The following is an 18,986-nucleotide window of genomic DNA, read 5'->3' as shown; positions in this document are numbered from 1 at the left end:
ATCAGCAATCAGTTTTGTATGGGACTGTAGTTGCTCTCTGATCTCCTACGGAGATGATAAAGTGATCTCATCTTGTATGTTATATACAGTCCGTAATTCGGACCGCTGCCAAAAACACATGAAAAAAAAAAATAAATAAATAAATATTTTAGCATTAGCTACCTGTAATATAGCCTAAGGGTTTGGAAATGACCCATTAACAAAACACCTCTCTTTCTTTGCACTCAGTGGAGAGGTACTAAAATAAATCTTGCTTAAGTCTCAGTTTCACTACAGATACATTTTTTTTTTTTTTAACTATTTAATTTGTAAAAATGTGTATACACACACACACGGGAAAATATTTAGTATACACATCCAGAAATGCATACACTATTATATATTGTACATATATTTATTAGTTTCAGGTTGGCCATTCTTGTATTTTGCTCGTTTGTGTTGTTGTGTTTGCACATCTGTTGCTTGTGGGGCTCGCACACAAGAATTTCACTCGCATGTGCTGTGCCAGTGTGCCTGCACATGTGATGTGACAATAAAAAGTGATTTGATTTGATACATCAGTTGTTCACATTTAGCCACCAAATATTAATTTCCAATTAAAATGATCAACTATGTCTAAGTGTGTGCCAAACAAGCGTTTGAGTTGATAGAAAAGACTTCAGAGTTCATTTTGGTTTTGTGGGCCTTTTTATTTCACAATCCTTCCAAATGTACAAAATCAAAGGCATGTTACAAAAAAAAAAAAAAAAAAAAAAAAAGAAAAGAAAATTTCACCATTACCGTGATTCCCCTTTGATGACAACAACAAGAAACTAAAGCGACAGATGACAGACTGTATCAAACCAAAGTGCATCAGCCTGAGGTGTAGTAGACAGACCAGGGGAAATAGAAATCTCATGTTTTAAAAAAAGTCATCCCATCTTCCCTAAAAATTGGTTTGTTTTGAAATATTGGGCAGACCCTGGCCAAAACCTCTCCACCTTCCACAGCATTCCCAGTGCAATGAGGACCTAAAGGAAGGGCCACGTCTTTGACTTCAGACCATTCGGTAGTTCACTAAGAGAGAGGAATATAATTTAGTTCTTTTTCTTCCCCAATCCTCCTGTTGTGGTGGTGGAGGTAGGGAGGGGTGCTGCTGAGTTCCTGTTTGGAGCTTTTATAGCTCTGACTTCTTCTTCTTCTTCTTCTTGGACTCCTCCTGCATCACCAGCGGGTTTGAGGCCTCCCTCTTCAGGTAGGAGATGAAGTCACTCACCTCGCGACCTCCCTGCAGCGAAAGCAGAGGGTTCATCAGCAAAGCACAGACATCACTTTGCCACTGTGAATGGCACTTTAACAGACACTCACCTCATATTTCTTTGGGCTCAACTTGTGTCCAGCTGGAGAAAAGTAGATTGTAGGGAATCTAGAACAGAGGTTGAGGACAAAGATTATGATTTCATGTATCAAACTGCACAGGTAATCACACATGCATGTTAACCTGAGTTCCTTCACCTTTCCCAAAGTCAAGCTTCTCACATAGCTCACAGCTAATCATAATCAGTCTGTAATTAAGCTTCAGGATGTCTGCAGTTTCATGTGCAGTGTTCTGCTCCCCCCCCTTTTATCAGTGATGAAGATATGTAGCTGAGAGAATACAGGAACAGTCTCCAAGTTATGTTGAAGGGAACATACTGTATGCTCTGTCATCATGGCAGACAGATATGGTCTTTAAATTCACTCTAATGTCACATACAGGACTCAGCGTGAAGCTTATGGCTGACCCAAATTGTACACCTTCACATGGTACAAGAATGTCCTGACTGTTCCGCTTAAAGAAAATCTGCAATATTGCAAAATTCTGTCCCACATTCCTCATCCCTCTTTTTTTTTTGTAAAATTAAAACATATTCTAGCTGCTTTGACTGCTACTAAAGAGTTTAACAATTCACCACACTCAGCTGCTCACTTTCACTGATGCTGCTCATCTTGAACTGTCCACAGCATGAAGTTGGGGGGGGGGACGACCATAAACCTTTAATTTAATTAACAGCCCAAGCCTTATCGTCACATTAAATGACTCAGCACTCACCCGCTGACTTCATATGGAGATGGCACATCATTGGCTGTGGCGTCCATTTTGGCAATGACGACGTTGGGATCATCGGCCAGCTTTAGAAACAAACAGGGCAAATTGTTAAGTCTTTCCAAGACAATTCACTAAACCTTAACATCCACACGTTAGACTAGTCTACAGGCTGGGTGATGCAAGCCAGAACAAAAGCAAGCTAATCCAGGAGGTCACATGACTTAAAGTTCTGGATAAGTTACTTAAGAACATGTTATTGTTTTAATGCGAAAGATCTGAACTAGCAGCAGTTCAGGATCGCTCGCTCACCTTCTCTCCCAGCTCTGTGTATTTGGGCTCCAGGTTTTTGCAGTGCCCGCACCACGGAGCGTAGAATTCAATCAGCACGTCTTTGCTGTCATCGTTAACGATGGAGTCGAAGTTTTCAGCCACCACAACCTGAAGAGACATTGCAGGTATTAGAGCTGGTTCTGTACTGCAGCCATTTTCCCACCTGAAGTGCCCAGAACTTCCTCCACTCAAAGGCTATTGTCTGTTTCTACTAATGTGCTGATGCATGCTCAGTAATCCAGATGAGGTAAGATGATGAAATCATTGCTTCCAAATGAACTGAATGATCTTTCTGGTTTTTGAAAACATTTTTACCTCTGATTCACTACTTTTGTACCTCACCAGAGTTGCAGTCTCATTGATCCATTTAATTATTTTATCTTTTTTTTTTTTAAGCCATCTTGCAAATTTGTTCTGCTGTTCCCAATCGAGAGTGCTGGGTTCCACTGTTAGGAATAATCTGACTGACAGCTCCTGCAGTGGACAAACGGCCTTAGGCTTTATCTCTAGTCCTAGGCAACAGTAAAACTTAATCTCCGTTAAAGCTGTCAAAACATGAGGCAAGAGTGTGAAAGGAAGGGGGTGGGGGGTGTTGTAGACAGATTATACGAGTTGTGATTATGCGTTGTCACTGAATTAAGCAGAGTATCCAGGATAATTGCACATCCTCACGGTGCATTTATACACAGCACAGAGCTCCATCCATCCACGGCTGAAATCTTTCAAATAAGATGTAGCTACTAAAAAAGAAAGTGGACTTGAAGGCAGTTCACCTCAGAGACTGGACAAACTAGGCAACTGCACTAAACCTCAGCATGACAATCATTTCTTAAATGAGTCAAAGCTACTCCAGCCGAGGCAGAGAATAAACATTTGCAGCTGTAAATGATTATAGGCCCCCTTTAGCCTTAATGTACGTTTAAAAGCATAAAGCATGTCCATGATACACAAAGAAAGTGTTTAGTACAAATCTTACAAGTGTCAGAAAAAAATTGATCTCACCTTAACAGGTCCATCGTTGTTCTCTGGGATGGGTTCTGATTTGAGATAGCGCTTCAGCTTGCCATCAAAGTAGTCCTGCAAGAAATGCTCCAGAGCTTTTCCATCACGACTGTTGAAAGACATTCAACGAGTCAGTAACGTCACAATTCTCCTTGAGCTGGAAGTCATTAACTAGGCACCGTTCTTTTAGCAAGCGCCTCATCTACCGATTAGTTTCTTAGGCAACCGAGGTGGGAATCAGACACTATGGGTATCGCTTAGGTTTTATCCCATAAAGAATGAGAACACAAAATTGGTCCAAAAACCTCACATGTTCAGCTGTTTTTTTGTAAAAAAAAATAACAATGTTAGTCTTTCCTGAAGCTATGGGGCATATATGGTATCACTCTTGGCTGGAAGCAGTGCTTAAACAATTGGAGGAAAAAACAAACAGACAAAAAAAAACCCCACAAACTTTGTCCAAAAACCTCTCATGTTTAACCGTTTTCCACTTTTTCTTTGGTCATTTTAGCCTTTTTGGCCAGGGTGAAGGGAGTATCTGCCATCAAACAAGAGGACAGCCGCATGTAGCTATGATGATGTTTGCTAGTTCACCTTACATGCATTAATGTAATAACGTGGTTAGCCTACTCAACGTAAATTACACACGAACAACATTAAGCTACTGACCCAGAGAAGAACGGCTGCTGCTGCCATCATCATCTGTCATCATTTCTGCTACACTGGCAGGGCTAGGGGTCAGGACTCTAATCTTCGGGTTTTTGGGGGATGTTGCAAACTCCGGGTCCGATAACAGGCAACCCACCCGCAGTAGATGTGCACGGTGTGAGGTCTCACAGCAAGCTATCAAATACGGCGCATTTCTTGGCTTTAAAAAAATAAAAACGCTATGCGTCGCCAGCTGTTTAATCGGATTCTTGGTGTTACCTCCTTTGACAGTATCACAGTATCAGCTTAAAGCACTTGTTGCAGGCTGCTGAGTTTGCATATTTTGCTGTGAAGTACAGCCAGACTTTCGACCGCTTCGCCTTGGGCATTTTTAATCTGTAGCTCTGCTCTTAAAAAAAAAAAAAACTAAAAAAAAAAAAAAACTAAAAAAAAAAAAAAACTAAAAAAAACAAAAACAACGCACGGACCTGGACCCGCCTACTATCCTCGGAAACTTAACTCATTCACTGCCATTGACGTCTATAGACGTCAATTAAAAAAATTACGTTGACTGCCATTGACGTCTATAGACGTCAATTACGTTTTTCAATGGGAGGGGCTAGAATACAACCTCTGGCAGCTTGTCAGTGAATTTTATTTTTTCATATATTTGTAAATAAATTGTTTTGATAAAACAACCTTTCTCAGTGTTATTTCTGTTTTATAGAAGTGAAAAACTATTTTATATGTTAGAGGTGTCACAAAGCAAGAAATATTAGTGTCAAAGGCACTTTTCTGCTTGAAATGTATTTTTCACAAAAAGCTCGTTTTCTCCCTTTTTTTGGTCAAAACAGGCATTTTTGGTGGAACCCACCTCTCTTCTACAGCTGATTACTAATGAATGGAAAATGGTAGAAACAAGCTTTTTTTTTGGATGAATGCAGAGAGTCTGTTCTTCATTTTGGTAGGTTCAGCGTTTATATGATCATAACACACAGTTTTCTGTGGCTCTTCAAAAATGAGTAAAAATGCTCAAAAACCCTGGCAGTGGGGAGTTACCTGATTTGTAAATGGCTGGCAGTGAATGAGTTAAAATGATTGGTTAGAATCTAAAGTGTATCACAGCTCAGGAAAGAGGAAAACAAACAAAAACAAAACAAAAAACCCACTGAAATAAAGCACCGAAATGTGCGCTGCTTTTCGGTCTGTTACTACCAGTACCCATCCCTAATCACCACATTTATACATTTTGTGATAAGGCGAGTTGTGCAATAAATACTGTGATATCACCTTTTCTTAAATATAAATTTTAAAGTTTAAACTTTGTCAATATCAGTTTTATCCAATAAGGTCAATTTCTTACTTCAGATATGCTGCAAATGAGACAGAGCTTAAACAGTTCCCAAATGCTACCATCTGTAACTGAATGGGGGTCAAATTGGCAATTACATGCAGTCTTGTTCATTATATTCCCAGATTACTCCATTTATTTCATAACATATTTGGTGTCCAGTTTTTATACAGTTTTGCCACACCATCACAAAACTACACTGTTTAGAGTTATACTCTATGTAGCAAGGGTTCTATTAAATCCAACTAGCAACTTGTGACGTGATCTGTGTGTGCACTGGTGGGGAATTGTGGTGAAAAGTTGTCCTGGACTTACGAGAACTCCTCAGTCATGGTGTATTTGTCTCCTTTGGCGGTGCGGATGGCCACCACAGGCAGTTCGCCACTGGGATTCAGGCCAAACTCAGACAACTCGTGGCTGAACATGTTCTTGTTAGCTACAGCAAAGTTCAGCTTCTTGCCCTGATCCAGGAAGCCCTTTGCCACCTTCATCACCCTGAAAGATGCCAAGATGGTTTTTAATCATGCTGCCAAAAACAAAGATAATACTGTGGAGGATTAAATTAAGGTATTAAAAAAAACAGAAAGATCTGGTCTCATTTTCGTTTCTTAGCATGTGGCTAACTGCCAAAGGGGAGGTGCATGGTCTTGTACTAAACAGAAAACAAAACTTATGATATTCAAGATCGATCTGAGAATCAGCCATCTCTGCACAGTGCAGATTTAAAGTCTGCAGGGAAACGGCAGCTTCAGAAACAGAAAAACACCACAAACCTTAAATGAGCTTCCCCCCCCCCCAAACACCTACCTGTTCCTCCAATAGTTGGAGCCTTTAGGGTTTTTCTCATAGTCAACATCATAATAAGCCACCAGAAGGTCCTTCCCTTTCAGCTGGTCCTTGTTGTTGTCATTCATGTGGGGACAGAATCCAAAGCTGAGAAAAACAAAGAACACACACAAAAAATAAATAAATAAATCAAAGTAGAGCTTTGAGTTTAGCCTCCAAATCTGCGATGCTGAAGCAAAATGAAATAACAAATAAATAGGAGTATCCTGCATTGTGTGCACATGGGCTTGGGTTAAAAAAAACAAACAAACAAAAACACTACATGTGTAGACTGGTTATAGCAGGAGCACTTGTAAACCACGCGGAGGAGATAAGCAAACAACTGCTCTCTGCAGGTGCGTCAAATGTCAAAGTTATTACCCAAAATAAAACCCATATCAAGTCCCTATTATCTGTAACGCTGTTGCAGTGGTGGAAGTGCATATCTGAACACCAGCTTGCGCTAAACCACTTTCAGGTGCATTCTTTTCTTCTCTCTGATGTCAGTTTAAGTGGATACCCTTAAACCTTTCTCAGGTTTCTGCAGCTACACCCACCTGCAGTTCAAACTCTGCAAGGAGAGCCAATCACAAAAAGGCTTGCTTAAAAGGGAGACCAACTGAATCTGCTTGTGTCAGACAGAACTGAAATAAGGGAGATCTAGATCCCCAGATAGGATAATTAAAGCCCATTTTGAAATGTGAATCATGCAAAGCTACTCTAGTACCAAAATCCAATAGTATATATAAAACTAGAACGAGCATGATTTCCCTTTAAATATTCAAACTGAAGGGACAGTTCAAACATATTAAAAAAAAAACCAAAGTAAGCTTCATATTAATGAGCTTCAGAATTATACAATTAAAACCATGTTGGGGGGGGAACAAAACAAATCTGCCTGGATCAACTGCATGTACTTTATAAAGTGGGTTGAGGTCAAACTCACACTCTGAATATAAACAAGACCTCAAACAGCAGAGTTTCCATCTTAGCTGATCCCCTTCAAGACTGATTACACAATGGGTCACAAAATCATTTTTTCCTTTAACTGAAGATTCAATTATCTACTGGTGTTATTACACTTTGAGGCCAATTTACTATGAAGTAATATTTATTCAGTGCCAAACTCTTTGCTACTGCCAGAACTGAACTGTGTCCCGAGAGGACAACTGCCTACCAAACAAGTTCCTGTTGTCACTGGGCCAAACTTGTAAATATGTACCTTTGAATGAAAATTGACTTCGTATTTAATCCTAAACAGATCAACTATTTATAGACTGATTATTTTGATGCCTCTACAAAGTGTCTCTTCTAAAAAGCAGGACTCACATGTTGTCCTGGATGAATCTCTTGATTTTGTTGCTGGTGTATTTATCCTCACTGAATTTGACCGAGCTGTCTTCAAACTTGTTGTTGAGTTGGGGTGGACGGAACAAAACGACTTCCCTGTAAGCCGAGAAAGAAATATTTCACTAACAGCAGATACAAAGGTGAGACCAAATGTGCAATAGTGTTATTTTTAAATGGTTTGGTGAGAGACGTCTAAAGAGATCTACTCACTCTCCCTCAATGTCGTGGCTTTTGAGGAGAGCCTCAGAGTTTGTGTGGGCGAAGCGGTAGTTGTCCCTCAAGGCGCTCGCTGCCCTCAGGAACTCAGCCTGTTCTTGGCTCTTGTCATCAGCAAAGAATCCTGGGAAGGAATGGTCAGTCAGACCAGGATTCAATATCAGCAGCAAAAAGCGGCAATAGTGTCTGAACAAAAAGTGAGTAACATAAAATACCCTAAACTTTAAATTATGAAGAACGTTACTAGTGAAGAGCTTTAAAAAGACCTTTAGAAAAGTTTCCTTAACTAGATGCTTACCAACAACACTTGCATCTTGATCTGCAAGAAACTTTTCTAGGTCTGCGTTATCCTTGAGCACCACAGAAGCTGGACCAGCCTGCTTCTTCAGGAAGCCGACAATTCCATCTGCAAAGAGAAGTAGTGAGGTGAGAAGGATGCAAAAAGACAACGAAGAGCCACAGGACCAGTCGCCTGCTCATTTGTACACTGATTTAAGATGCAAACAAACTGAATGAGTGGGTGATGTGGCAAAGAGATCAATTCACATCTCTTGTGGTAGAAAACTTGCTGGTTTTATCTTGAAAGTTCAGCTTAACAGAGTACGAACGTTATGCTCTTTTGTATACGAGGTTCCAGTTGTATGAATTTTATGTTGAAAATTCCGTCACTGTTAGCCATGTCTTGTTCCTTTACCTTTAAAGCTGGTGTTGTGGAAAACTCTGTATCCTTTAGTTACCTCTCCACATAGCCCTCATCCCACTAAGGATATCATTTTCACATATAAAGAATTCCTCCAAGAGGCAGATCGAACGCCAAGTTTAACACCTAACTCTCAGATCTTCCAGTGCTAAAAGACATGAGGGCAATACCTGCAGTTCTGGGACCATCATAGGGACCAGATTCATCGCCATCCCTGAAGATCTTGAGGGTTGGGTAGCCACTGACGCCATATTTGCTGCATATGTTGCTGTTGGCAGTGCAGTCAACCTAAGCAGAAAAGCAAATTATTCTCACTTTTCGATGAGACACAGAGCACTGCAGTTCAGAGTGCAGAGAAGCCACACTGAAGTGGACAAAGTTAAGTGATCTGTGTTGTGCAGTACCTTGGCCAGTGAGACGATGCCTTTCAAACGTGTGGCTGCTGCCTCGTACTCAGGTGCCAAACGTTTACAATGGCCACACCTAAAGTCAGAAGATATGGATTAGTCAAACAAGCAAAAAAACAACAACAAAACTTTAGGGCCTAGCCAGATGAAGACCTCAAGGTAGACCTAGTGGAATCTGATGATGCAACCTAACTATGTTTGAATAAATGGAAACAGGTGTAAGTACAAGCAAAAACATGAAAAATGTACTGAAGATTTAATTAGCCACATATTGTCACAGCTGTGCTTCATGTTTTCTCAGGTACCTATATAAAAGTTGTCCTTAATATAAGACAGACCATTATTATAATATTGCTTGCGTTTTCTGTAGGTCGAAAACCCAAAGGTTTAGATTATATTGAGAAAATAAAACCAAGACTAAATATTAAATCTTCATAAAAATTTGTGAATATTTGCCTTTTTCAAACAATTACAGAGTTTGAAAAGACAGCAGACCAGACAGCACAAAATGTACTCGTTAGTGCTTTATTATAAGGAATACTGTACATTTTTATTTTATTCAAGTTTAGCACAGGGGTACACGTCACATTTCCTCTGGGCCAATCCCAGGTGGACACCAAAACTTTCCTGGCCAATCAGAAGGTTACAACAATGAATGGACACACCCCCAACTTCCTCAGCCTCATTCGCACATAATCTCTTTTCTTTTAAAAAAAACCCGGAAACTAAGCGGAGTTAAAATACGACTAGTTAGTCACTGTTTAAGGTAACATTTTCAGTGTGCCACTAAACTGCAGCACCTCTTAAAATGCGACGTAAAATAAAACGCAAAACACATAGCGAATTAGCCTGTGCCTTTCGACTAATAGCTAACATGCTAATGCCTGGTCCTACGCCAAGAAGCGAGCGAATTTGACAGTTCTGCCTCCACTAAAGTTAGCAACAAACAGCGATGCAGTTTGCACAATTAATTGCACGTTTCCGACAAAACGAAATTCCCCACTGACATCCACGATACTGAGAGTTCTGCAAGTGGGTACCGCTCAACTGTTAACCGCAAAGAGAGTAAGCTAGGATTCGCGTTTTTCACTTATGCAAATTTCTCTGATACTTCGGAGAAAACATGTGACAAGACTCACCAAGGGGCAAAGAACTCCACGAGAATTAGCTCATGGTCTCCGATCCTGCTTTCGAAATCGTCATCCGTGTACTCAAGCACATCACTGGCTCGAGAGAACCCGGCGAGAGCGGCCAAAAAGATGAGTCTCAACATCGCACACGGCGCTTACTGAGTCCTTTAGTTTGCAGAACGGTTTTAGGATGCAGATGGGGTCTGTAGAAGCGCCCCTCTTCAGCTGTGCTGCAAGGGGAAAGCCAAGGATGCGAGCTCCTCAGACAAGGCCAAGCGCAGACTGGTCGATAGAGAAAGAGAAAGGAATGGAGGCGGTGTAGCCCTTCACACAGGCTGCGAAAACTCTCATAACCACAGTGTGGCAGCCTCTCATTGGTTCATTTACACAGTCACTCTGCCTCGATTATCCAATCAGAAGGAGGCAAATAAGACCTCATCGTCTCCAATCAGGAATGGGCAAATCATGGCTTTTTAATGTCAACACAGCGACCTGTCCAGGATGTACCCTGCCTCTTTCTCTATGACAGGTGGGAAAGGCTTCAGTCTCCCGTGCCCCCGAACTAGTTAAAGCAAGGGTGTTAAACACAAGGCCCGGGGACAGAATCGACCCGGCGAAGACCCTAACCCAGGGGTCGGCATCCCTACACGCGAAGGGTTAACTGATGGCACGATCATAGCTGGACTGGTCATCCGGCATACTGGGCATTTGCTCGGTGGCCCGGTGACTTTTTTTTTTCTTTGTAACGGTATAAACAATGAAAGGTGGTGGATTGGCCAGATGCTGGTCGGTGTGTAAAAATAACTCAGTTATTTGGTGGTGGCTATGACGGTGCTTCCTCAGATTCAGTAAAATTAGCAAGTGGTGGAGGCCAGCAGGTGGATGAGAGAAAGGGGAGGCAGGAGGAGAGCCTCGAGGCAGCCGCCGAGTGTCAGGTGAACTGAACTTCAGGTAAGAAGTTAAGACCTGCAGTCTGTCTGGGTCAGATATAAACCAAGTTTAGGTGGAGTTTATTTTCGTTGTGCTGACTTTTTACAGTCAGTTACAATAACTTATACTGCGTACTAGCTAGCATGACGGAGTTTCTATACAGCTGGGTGGGTGCTATGATGTTACTGATGTTGAACTTTATTTAATTCATAAGGTTAGTTAGTAGAGTTGCCAACCGTCCCGTAAAATGACGGAATCGTCCCACATCGAGAGGAAATATTACGCGTTTCGTGTTGAGGTGAAAAGGGACAGTTTGTCCCGGACTTCAGCTAGAATGGATAGAGACACAAAGTTCATCAGAGCTGAACAGGTGATGGAGAAACAGGTTTACCTTTTAGGTGACATGAATGAGTTGAAGGGAAGTTATGAACTGTTTCTGAGAGACAAATAACACCAGGATCCTTTTTTTATATAGCTGACAGCTGGTAACTGTGCAGGGGCGGGTCTAGCAAAGTTTTGCCAGGGGTCCAGGTAGGGCATTAACAGGGAAAGGGGGGCACAAAGAAATACTTTCTTATTTTCATTTAAAATGTCTAGCTTTTATTAAATAATTATCTGAAGCTTACAACCAAAGTTTTTATCTGACGTACAATGTATAGAAATCATACATATAACATCGAAGCAGCTGGAATCCACAGCTGTGCATGTTCATGGAGCTGCATTTTCACCTGCTGGACATCACTACCTGACAAGTTTAACTGTCTTCAGAACATTGCAGAGGCCTTATTGACAGTATTTGGCTCTACATATCTGTGTGAGCAGATTTTCTCTCACATGAGTGTCCTCAGGTGTCCTCTGAATGCTGGACACTTGGAGACCTGTGTCTCTGAGTGGGAGACCAGAGATCAGAGTGTATTAACAGACATGCCATTATTTTTCTTATCATTGTTGTGAGGAGACCATAAATAGCATTTGCATTTTCTGTTGTACAGTTCATTTGCTGTTATGGAGTACTTGTTATGGATAAAGTGTCTTTTTTTTGTTTCAAAACAGCTGATAACTATTCGCTGATAGCTGCCAACATCTGCGAACAAATATAATTCTATAAAGTGGTCCTATATAGTGTGTAACCGTTAATATAGAGCGTTATTAAATTTATTGCTAATGCAATCATATGGCACACTGACCTCTGAGGAAATTTTAAATGGCACTCCTCATCAGAAAGGTTGCCTAACCCTGCCCTAACCCATTGGATGGCTTTGGAAAATGAGAGAGGAGGGATAGATTTTGGACTTCTCCTGTGTTTTTATAGGTTTTATAGCGTTTCGTACTGATTAAGACCGCCACCATTGCCATCCATACTACACCAGTTTAGTAGTGGTAATAAATAAAGAATACCAATTAAATACAGTTTTTAAAAATCTATCTACAATAGAAATGTCGGGGGGGGGGGGGGGTTATAATAGTTTGAATGAACAGTGTATGCGAGAAATAATTTAAAAATAAATACTGAAATGACCAAAAAGTCAGACTATTTAACTGTTGGGAAAGGTAGATTTGAGAGTAGATTTTAAAAACAGCTTAAAGTCATGTGATTTATGTATTATCTGTAATATATAGGGTGGCATACTAGAAATGTTATCAACCTTTCACACATTTTCACTCCTTTGTAGAAATGCTGGCTGTACCCCACCAGGAATAGCAATTTGAAAAACTGGTGGCTTTACTGCTATTTTCAAACTGCTTTAATGTTTCCTAAGGTCACTTTGAAAAACTCTGCTAGGCGATTAAAAACACTATTCCTTTGTCCTTTGTTGATGGAGTGCGATGGACATCAAAATCTACCATGCTGCTCCAAAATATTCAATATGGTGCTTCAAAGGACATAAGATATGTATGAGTCATGTCCTTTTCGAACTCATCAAACAACTGTAATTTATGAACATTTCTGTCTCACTAGAAAAAAAAAATCAGCACAGGATAAAGGTTGTTATTCAGAACTGTGTGCTAATTTAATTTACAGTAATCCTTCTCTCCAAGTGGACCCGAACCATGCCAGAAAAGTACTTATGCAGCAATCACATAACCAGTGTCAATGAGGAGGACACTGTCTTTGGAGTGAATGAGCTTATGAGATCAAGCTTCAGAAAGTATTCTTCTTCTTTCTTTGGCACTCAGAAGAGGTCATTCATCATCTTGTGCAGCTACACTATGGACAGAAGTATAACCTGTTAATCATTGAATTCAGGTGCTTGCAGTCCTATTGCCACAGATGTACAAAACCAAACACCCTTTCCATGCAGTCTGGCTTTACAAACATTTGTAAACAATCACTCATTCTACAGAGCTCCTCGATACTTCATGAACAGCTGTAAGTGGCATTATTTCAGAGTGGAAGTGTTGAGGAACCACAGCAACTCATCCACAGAGCACCAGGGCAAGGAAAGTCACAGAGTGGGCTCGACAAGTGCTGATTCACATAGTGTGTAAAGGTCAGCAATAGCTCTGCTGACCCAATAACTGCAGAGCTCCAGTGCTATCACCACTCACTATTTGTGTTGATGGCATTAACATCAGAACAAAGCGTGTGCGCCAAGTGCTTCATGGGTGGTTCAGGGCTCCCATGGCTGAGAAACACCTGTAGGTGTAATGTGGAGGTGGCTCAGTACTTTTGTCCATAGGGTGTAGTTTTAGAGTAATGACTACACTCGGAAGTTGCAAAATATGGGTCAAAGATCTTGTGCGCTCACAGTCCATTACCCCAGGGTGTGGTGAGGTCATTGATCCACTTGTGCACCAGATGCAAAAAGGGGCATCGGAGAGTATCCACTGGTTTTTGAAATCATAGTTCAGTCATGTAGCAGATTTATTCAGGCCACCAAACTTTTCATTACAGTCTTGAAAGGGCCCCATTCTGACTCAAAGCACTCTACACTACAACCCACTTGTAAGCACACATTGGTACAGCACTTCCCGAGGTACAGAACCTACTGTATGCCAGGTCCAAAGCCAGTTTAGTATCAATTAACTTAATGTGCATGACTGTGGACTCTGAGAGCAGGCCCGAGTACCTAGAGGAAAGCCATACAAGCACACAGGGAACATGCAAACTCAATCCCAGCTATCCAGGAGATTCAAACTAATGTGAGAGACAACATGGAAGAACACAGTTAGACTGCGATGAGCATTTTTGTTAGTTCAGAAAAATGAAAACACAAGAAGGGAGCTGTTGTCCTCACACATATCTGCACATTTAAAAGGGCATTTTACTTACAAAAAATAAATAATTTTGTTTAGTCATTGCATTTCCTGCAATTAACACAAAGATGTGACAATATTTTAATTAGTTCAAAGAACCCACATTGATTAAGTGAGAAACTAAATCCTGCCTAATTATATTGTACCTTCATCCTCATGTCCAATCATCTTGAATTCCACCCGAAGTACACGATAAAAGAAACCGCATTCCTCTGGGGGCCTCTGGATGTCTGGAGTTTTGATCTCCTCCATAATGTTTCATGCCCTGGAGGACGGGGCTGTGGCCCCCCCACAACCTCTAGCAGATCATTACATGAAGGAACCTTTTTTTTTTTAAAAAACAAGCGCGCTCATGCTCACAGGTGTACACACGGGTGATCACACCCACAAACTACACCCTTTTTGGCTCCTACCTCAAAGCACACTGTGTTCTGTTGATCTTATGTGCTGCACAATAATGTTTAATATTTAGTATTTACTGTCATATTCCCATATATCATTGTGATGTTGTTTATTCTATTACTCTTGTTCTCTTCTGCTTGTTTTCTTTTTTCTTTCTCAGCAGGTGATCCAGGTGATTGATATATGCATTTTTTTTTCTGCCCGTTCTGTTGGTTTTTGTTTTTTGCCCTTCTCCCCCGTCCCTCTTCTCAGCTGTTTCTCTTTCCCTCTTTCTTTCTCCCCTTCTTTCCCCCAGTCAAGTCTGTCCCGTATTCAGCAAGTGAAAATAAAATAAACAATAAAAGGTGAATCAAATGGACCATTATGGCAAGGCTGGGATGGTCAATTTGGTAAAGTAAATCCGTTGGGCATCTTTCTTTGCCTTTAGACAATAATTCTGAGGGCAAAAGAGCCAAACGGGACAGGCAAAAAAAAAAGAAAGAAACCGCATTCCTGTGAAGAATTAAAAGTCCCTAAATTTAATGTACAATACTACGGCTTTAAATTAAAAGATTTTATTTCATTCAGTTGCATTTCCTTCAGTTGCACCTCCGGCCTTTGGCAACTATTTTCAATTCAAACATGCTTTTAGTTGGACAACTATATAATACATACAACTCTTAAAAGAAGTAACGAATTTTATGAAAAGTTAAAGGTGCCCTAGATTTTTCATTGGTTGTACCACCTGACATGGAAGTGTGTATGTATAACTCACACCAGATGAGTAAAAGTTGCTTTGAAAACTATTGGATGTGGTATGAAAAAGAAAGATTTGACTTTCTCAGTGTACAAATTAACTTGCATAGTACACACATAAGTTGCATAGTAAAGAAAAATGTAAATAATAACTTGAGCTATTATTCACAGACATAATATAGGTAGAGCCTTGGCTCAGATGTCAGAGGAAAGGTCAAACAGACTCATCGCCATGCTGATGTGCAGTTCTGCTTTTTGTTTTTTGTCTTTATGCCACATATCTGTTGTGGAAAAAGCCATAACTCCTGGGATTTAGTGTGTTGAAGTGTGACTTTGCAAATATAATTAAAATTGGGTAATTTTCATTCTGGAAGTCAAACACTGTCCCCGTTACAGCAACAGTAGATGTGACTGCTGGACAATGATGATAAATCATCAGTTTCCATTAAATGATTAAAAGCTGACATGTCACTTTGTTTTGGTAATGTGTTGACCTGTAAGTTTGCTTAGATATTTTCACAACTTCAGTGTAACATAAGCTACAACAAGACCTCCATTCTGACTAAATTTGGGGACCTGTAGAAAATGTCATTATTTATTTTCAAAAGTCATTATGTTAAATCACTGTACGAATGAAGTCAGTGACAGTGTTATCATGTAAAAAAAATAGACTTTATGTTGTATGCGTACAGAACAGATTAAAGTTTCTACTCTTTTGAGACATAGAAAGTGTGTCTGTTGGGGCTTTAACATTAGGTATAAAAATTTCTTTTGTGATAAAGCTTAAAGTTAGAGCTGAATCACGTGATCCCTAACTCTCTCTTAGTTAAGCTGCAATAGAGTGTTTCTTCTTCACTTACCTTTTTCACTCTCTACGTGTTTATACACCACTATACATTTAATTATTGGTTATTTTTAATCTCCGGCTCTCTTCCACAGAGTGTCTTTTGTCCTGTCTCCCTCCAATCACCCCCAACCAGTCAGGACAGATGACCTCACCACCCTGAGCCTGGTAAGGCCTGAGTTTTCTTCCTGTTTAAAGGGAGTTTTTCCTTCCCATTGTCACCAAGTGCTTGCTGACAGGGGATTGTCTGATAGTTTGTGTTGAAATGAATTGAAAGCGATAATAAAACTATAACACCTTCCAGTCCTGGTCACATGCACACCCCACCACGTTATATGGATAATTTCAAGCTGAATGCTATATATTTGAACAGTGCCATTATCCAGCAACATCTATTTCATTATAAGGCGTTTTTATTATCAAATACACACAGACAAAAAGAAACCTCAGATTACACAACGTAATGTGATAATACAATAATAATAATAATATACACAGTGAAGTATTTTTGTGTGTATTAGTGCAGAAATCCTGTTTGAGATGTAAACCGAAACGTTTTCCTAACTTGTAAGTCTGCCGTTATATAAACTCTCCACCAGAGGTCTGTGAAGGTTCTCAGTCACCAGAGGGCGCTCTTTTACTGCAAAGGGACATTGGTATAACAATTAACCCTTTATTGTTTCCCCGTGTTTTTTCTCAATACATTACTTATTTACTTTCTATATTTCTATGTTTTCTATATTACTTTCTATACTTTGTATATTGCGGGTGCCCAGTATGAAATCTCAAAATGCTTAAATCTTAAGAAATTCAAATAACTGCAGTGCCGTTTAGCAATGTTTCTTTTGGACTTTTCAGTCAAAATGCAGCCTTAGGGGAAAGAGACTAGCTGATGTAATGAAAGTTTAAATATTAAAAACTCTGTCAAGGCTCAAATTATATAAAAATAATTCACGTATGTTTAAATAGGATATAATCTGGCACTGTAAATGAAGACGCTCTAAATTGTTTAGATTAGTTATTTATTCTACCAGAAACTTTGGGGCAGCTGTCATAAATGATGTTTAAATGCTTAAAATGAAACTTTTTACTATTTCATGAAAAATAGTAAACTCATTTTGAAGGTCAAAAATCCCGGAGCCAAGGTGTCACCATTTCTCTGACTGGTCACTTGTAGATTCAGCTTTTTAGATCGTTTTTTTTTTTTTTTTTAAGAACTTCTGGAGAAAAGCAGGATGGTTGAAAAATCTGTTCACACTGGATTTCCTCATACATTCATCATTAAAAACCTTTGACTAAGTTCCTTCCTTCTTTAGACCCTTCCCAGCTGTGTTGCCCTCCCACATATATACTGTCACAGGTTTGTCACAGCTTGCTTTCATGAGAATGCTGCATTGACAGAACAGGTCATGCAGGGCTCAATTTCAAGCCTCAAGCAGAAGGCTTACAACAGGAGTAGGGGTTTGCATATCACAATTCTCAGTTTATAGTGTAAGGTAAAGACCCCACAGTATTCACCAGAAAACCAAACAATCAGACATCCTACTGGCAAGAACTTTGTGATGATAGAGGGAAAAACTGCCTTTTAACAGGAAATCTATAGCAATGAAATATTTGCCCAAATAATATTATTAAGTCACTACAATACACAGTGTATTGTAATGTACTGCACTGCTAGATTTAATGATTTAAAACACCAACAGTAAAAATGTGAACATATAGCATATAGCAGAACATATGAGCATATTCCTCTTTTTACTTGTAAACTTTGCTTCTTAAACAGACCTGAGGAAGACTGTTATTGCTGTGGCTCAGACTGGGGAGCTGCTTTTCTTTCATCTGTTTACTGTAAATTGATGGCTGTGATGGAAATCACAGAGTTAAGACATGAGAAATACAGGGATCAAATGAGGTTACAGCATCCTGAGCAGGTAGAGGTCTACGGTAATATATATATCTAATCAATATGTGATCACACTTAACTCAGTCTCAGTATTAAACATTATTTTATTTTGAAATCCTGCATTTACTTATGCAATTACTGGCTCTCATCTGTGCTGTACAGATTTGCTGTCTTCTACCCACAAAGCCTCTTCCTCCCCCCCCATCAGAGCCCCTCTTCCCTCTGTGAAGTTGTTGCCATGACAATCTGCTTGCTCCTCAGTCATATCTGGAGCAAGGAGAGGGAACGTCTGCAGCATTATGCCAGTGACATGCTCTGACTACTGTGAGAGACACAGTTCGAGGGAGAAGGAGGAGCGAGGAAGTGTATTCAGTACATCAGAACCTTCCTTCAAATCCAGGAGGGGAGAGAAATCAAGTCTTCCCGTTTCAAAACACCCACACTTGACATCTCAGCCGGGTCTCCACAGAACACTGAACGCCTTGTTGTCCCGTCAGCTCCCCGGACCAAAACACAGGAAAAATTGTTGCTTATTTCACTGCTGGAAACAATAAAATGCTATTTATTCACAAGGGGACAAAGAACTTGTTAGAGACTTCCTTCACTGCAGAGAAAACACTCACGTCTTCACAAGCTTCTTTCAAAAATAATTCCCTACAGCAGCGCTATTGACTGCCCTATATTTGTCATGTTGTTAGTAATTGAATGAGCTGGATGGGGCCAGTATATATGGGACTGAGGAGACCGATCATGTTTCATGTAATACTGAAAGATAAGTTACATTTTTTAGTAGTTATTACACACCAGTGAAAAGGAAAAGGGTATCAGGCTTTATAATCACAGACAACACGGGGGGTATCAGTTTGTTGTTAGTTTGGGTGTTAATT

The 18,986-nt window shown here is 40.1% G+C and overlaps 1 protein-coding gene and 1 long non-coding RNA gene across 2 annotated transcripts; one reads left to right on the top strand and one right to left on the bottom strand.

Moving 5' to 3' along the window:
• Positions 1 to 668: 668 nt before the first annotated feature.
• On the bottom strand, positions 669 to 10,394 carry pdia3 (protein disulfide isomerase family A, member 3). Its single transcript, XM_026175151.1, has 13 exons — positions 10,037 to 10,394; positions 8,895 to 8,973; positions 8,661 to 8,778; positions 8,089 to 8,196; positions 7,785 to 7,914; positions 7,554 to 7,670; positions 6,207 to 6,332; positions 5,715 to 5,894; positions 3,401 to 3,509; positions 2,378 to 2,506; positions 2,072 to 2,151; positions 1,348 to 1,405; positions 669 to 1,267 (listed from the first exon to the last, which is right to left on the bottom strand). Exons 1-13 carry the CDS (start codon positions 10,168 to 10,170, stop codon positions 1,157 to 1,159), a joined length of 1,479 nt encoding a protein of 492 aa, XP_026030936.1. The 5' UTR covers positions 10,171 to 10,394; the 3' UTR covers positions 669 to 1,156.
• A 5,900-nt stretch (positions 10,395 to 16,294) lies between these two features.
• On the top strand, positions 16,295 to 18,667 carry LOC113027442 (uncharacterized). Its single transcript, XR_003273055.1, has 3 exons — positions 16,295 to 16,364; positions 17,980 to 18,127; positions 18,262 to 18,667. It is a non-coding gene; the product is annotated as an uncharacterized LOC113027442 (long non-coding RNA).
• Positions 18,668 to 18,986: the final 319 nt, after the last annotated feature.

The sequence above is a fragment of the Astatotilapia calliptera genome, chromosome 7, assembly GCF_900246225.1.
Source record: "Astatotilapia calliptera chromosome 7, fAstCal1.2, whole genome shotgun sequence".
NCBI classification, from domain to species: Eukaryota; Metazoa; Chordata; class Actinopteri; order Cichliformes; family Cichlidae; genus Astatotilapia; species Astatotilapia calliptera.
Note: the sequence above shows the minus strand (reverse complement) of the source record. Positions and strands in the feature narration are given on the sequence as shown.